Source organism: Crocuta crocuta, unplaced genomic scaffold, assembly GCF_008692635.1.
Source record: "Crocuta crocuta isolate KB4526 unplaced genomic scaffold, BGI_CrCroc_1.0 scaffold127, whole genome shotgun sequence".
Taxonomy (NCBI): Eukaryota; Metazoa; Chordata; class Mammalia; order Carnivora; family Hyaenidae; genus Crocuta; species Crocuta crocuta.
Window position 1 is genome coordinate 3,491,993 of NW_027532008.1, and position 2,033 is coordinate 3,494,025.

The following is a 2,033-nucleotide window of genomic DNA, read 5'->3' on the forward strand; positions in this document are numbered from 1 at the left end:
TTAAAAATATATATATACAAATTCTCAGCCCCACCCCCTGAATCAGAACTCCGAGTAGGGCCAAGCAGGTTGCATTTTAACCAATCTTCCAGGTGCTGGCTGAAGTCTGAGAACCACGGATAAGAGGACGGGACCCTGGAGTTAGGGAGACCTGAGTGCTGGCACTTGAGCAAGTAACTTAACTGCTCTATGCCTCAGTTTCCTTACCTGTGAAATGGCAATAATAAAAGCACCTACCTTCTAATCCTGTGGGTGTTAAGTGACATGATATATGTCAAACGCTTGGCTTATTCCCGGGTTCATGGTAGACAGTAAGAGCCACCAGAGTATTGTCAGCAGACTCTTTGGCCGGGTCTACAAGGTCCTGTAGGATCCGGGCAGTGAGTCCCTGTAGTGTTAACTCCTGGAATGCTCTTTTGCCTCAGGGTCCTCGCACATCTTATTTCTTCTGTCCAGACTGTTCTAGCTCCTTCACTCCCTTTTTTAACCTAACTCCCTCCAGGAAGCCTTCCATGACTTCTCAGGGTAAGTGGGAGGGCTCTCCTGCTCCCTCTGCCCCCGCTAACACTTGCACTTGAGCATCGACTTCTCCCACTTGATCACACCACCCTCAGGCTCTGTCTGGGCCATAAATAACTGTTCACCTCTTAACTCTAGCCCATATCTGGCACGAGGCAGACAAGACAGACCTAAAATAGGGAAAATATCTATTGAAAGCTTATTATGTGCTAAGCAAAATGTTAAAGGCTTTACATATATTAACACAACTGGTTCTCACTGAATGTAGGAGTTAAAGACTATTGTTATCCCCATTTTATAAGTGGGAAAACTGATAAAAATAGAGATTAAGTAGCTTGCTCACTCTTTGAAGGAATTCCTTCCATTCCGAGTCAGACTCCATCACTGGGGAATGTGAGTGTCACTGATAGCTCTCCTTCATTCCCTTGTGTGACACTGAGAACACTGGACTAAGAGTTCATGGACCTGTTACTCCATGGCTACAGCCCTCTCGGCTGTTTTGACACATACAGTGACCCTGCTGTGTTGCCCTCCTCCCAAAAGGCTCCTGCATTGAACCCCACGTGCTAGGCACCTGCCATGAACGTCTCATTTTGTCTGCTTCATGAGATCATCGTTGACTTTCTCATCTGATGGACAGAGAAACTGAGACCTGTGGTCATAGAGATGGTGAGTGGAGGGGCGCGGCCTGGAACCCAGCCTGGGAGTCTGACTCCAGCCCTGAATCCCCACTTTTCAGGGGCTGGTGGCCCTGAGCCTGCCAGCAGTGTACTCTGCTCCCATCAGGCAGGAATGTCGGGCCTCCCCTCCCCTCCCCTCTCCCACCTGCATTCCGGCCTGTTCCGGGGCTCACTGACTCTGGCATCTCCTCCCTGGAGGCTCCCAGGCTGGGGTTGTGCCAAACCCCTTCGGTCTGCCTGGGGCTTCTGCTTCTCCCACTGGGAGCGTCAAGGTGGGGAGAAGGGAAAAGACAGGAGGGCCGGCCATATTCCAAAGCCCAAGCAAGTCACTTCCTGGCTCAGCGCTCAGTTTCCGCTTCTGAAAAATGGGTTTAACAACAGCCCACTGAGCCCTGGGGTGGAGGGAAGATGAAGGAGACTGAGTGGGCGTGGGCCGCCCCCCTCTTTCCATTACACGACCACCGCCTCCCCCACCGCCACAGCCCCTTGCGATGCTGGGGCGATGGGTGACCCCCTGTGAGTTCTCGGGATCCCCGGGGTCATGTCGCCTATCCTGCCTAGCACAGCACCGGGTGGGGACAAGGCAGACGCTCTATAAATTACTGGTTGACTAACCGACAGACCTGAAATGTCCTTTTCTCCTTTCCTCTCCCCGTCCCCGTGCCCCCCAAGCCCAGCTCTACCCAGGCCCCACCCACCTCTCAGCCAAGCTGCCACCTTCGCGGGGGTCCAGGTCGCTACCGGCTCCATGGCCGAGACCGGCCCGCTGGGATCCGCTCCCGTCCGGTCCCGCCCGCGCAGGAATTTCCGCTCCGGGAGTCTGAGTCCCGCCAG

The 2,033-nt window shown here is 53.8% G+C and overlaps 1 protein-coding gene across 1 annotated transcript in view; it reads right to left on the bottom strand.

Annotated features, from left to right (window-relative positions):
• CNKSR1 (connector enhancer of kinase suppressor of Ras 1) overlaps nucleotides 1-2,033 on the bottom strand; it is a 9,509-nt gene extending 7,476 nt beyond the window's left edge. Inside the window, 2 exon segments of the mRNA XM_077775521.1 lie at nucleotides 1,898-1,902; nucleotides 1,905-2,033. Of these exon segments, the coding sequence (XP_077631647.1) occupies nucleotides 1,898-1,902; nucleotides 1,905-1,949 (50 nt within the window). The 5' untranslated portion in view covers nucleotides 1,950-2,033.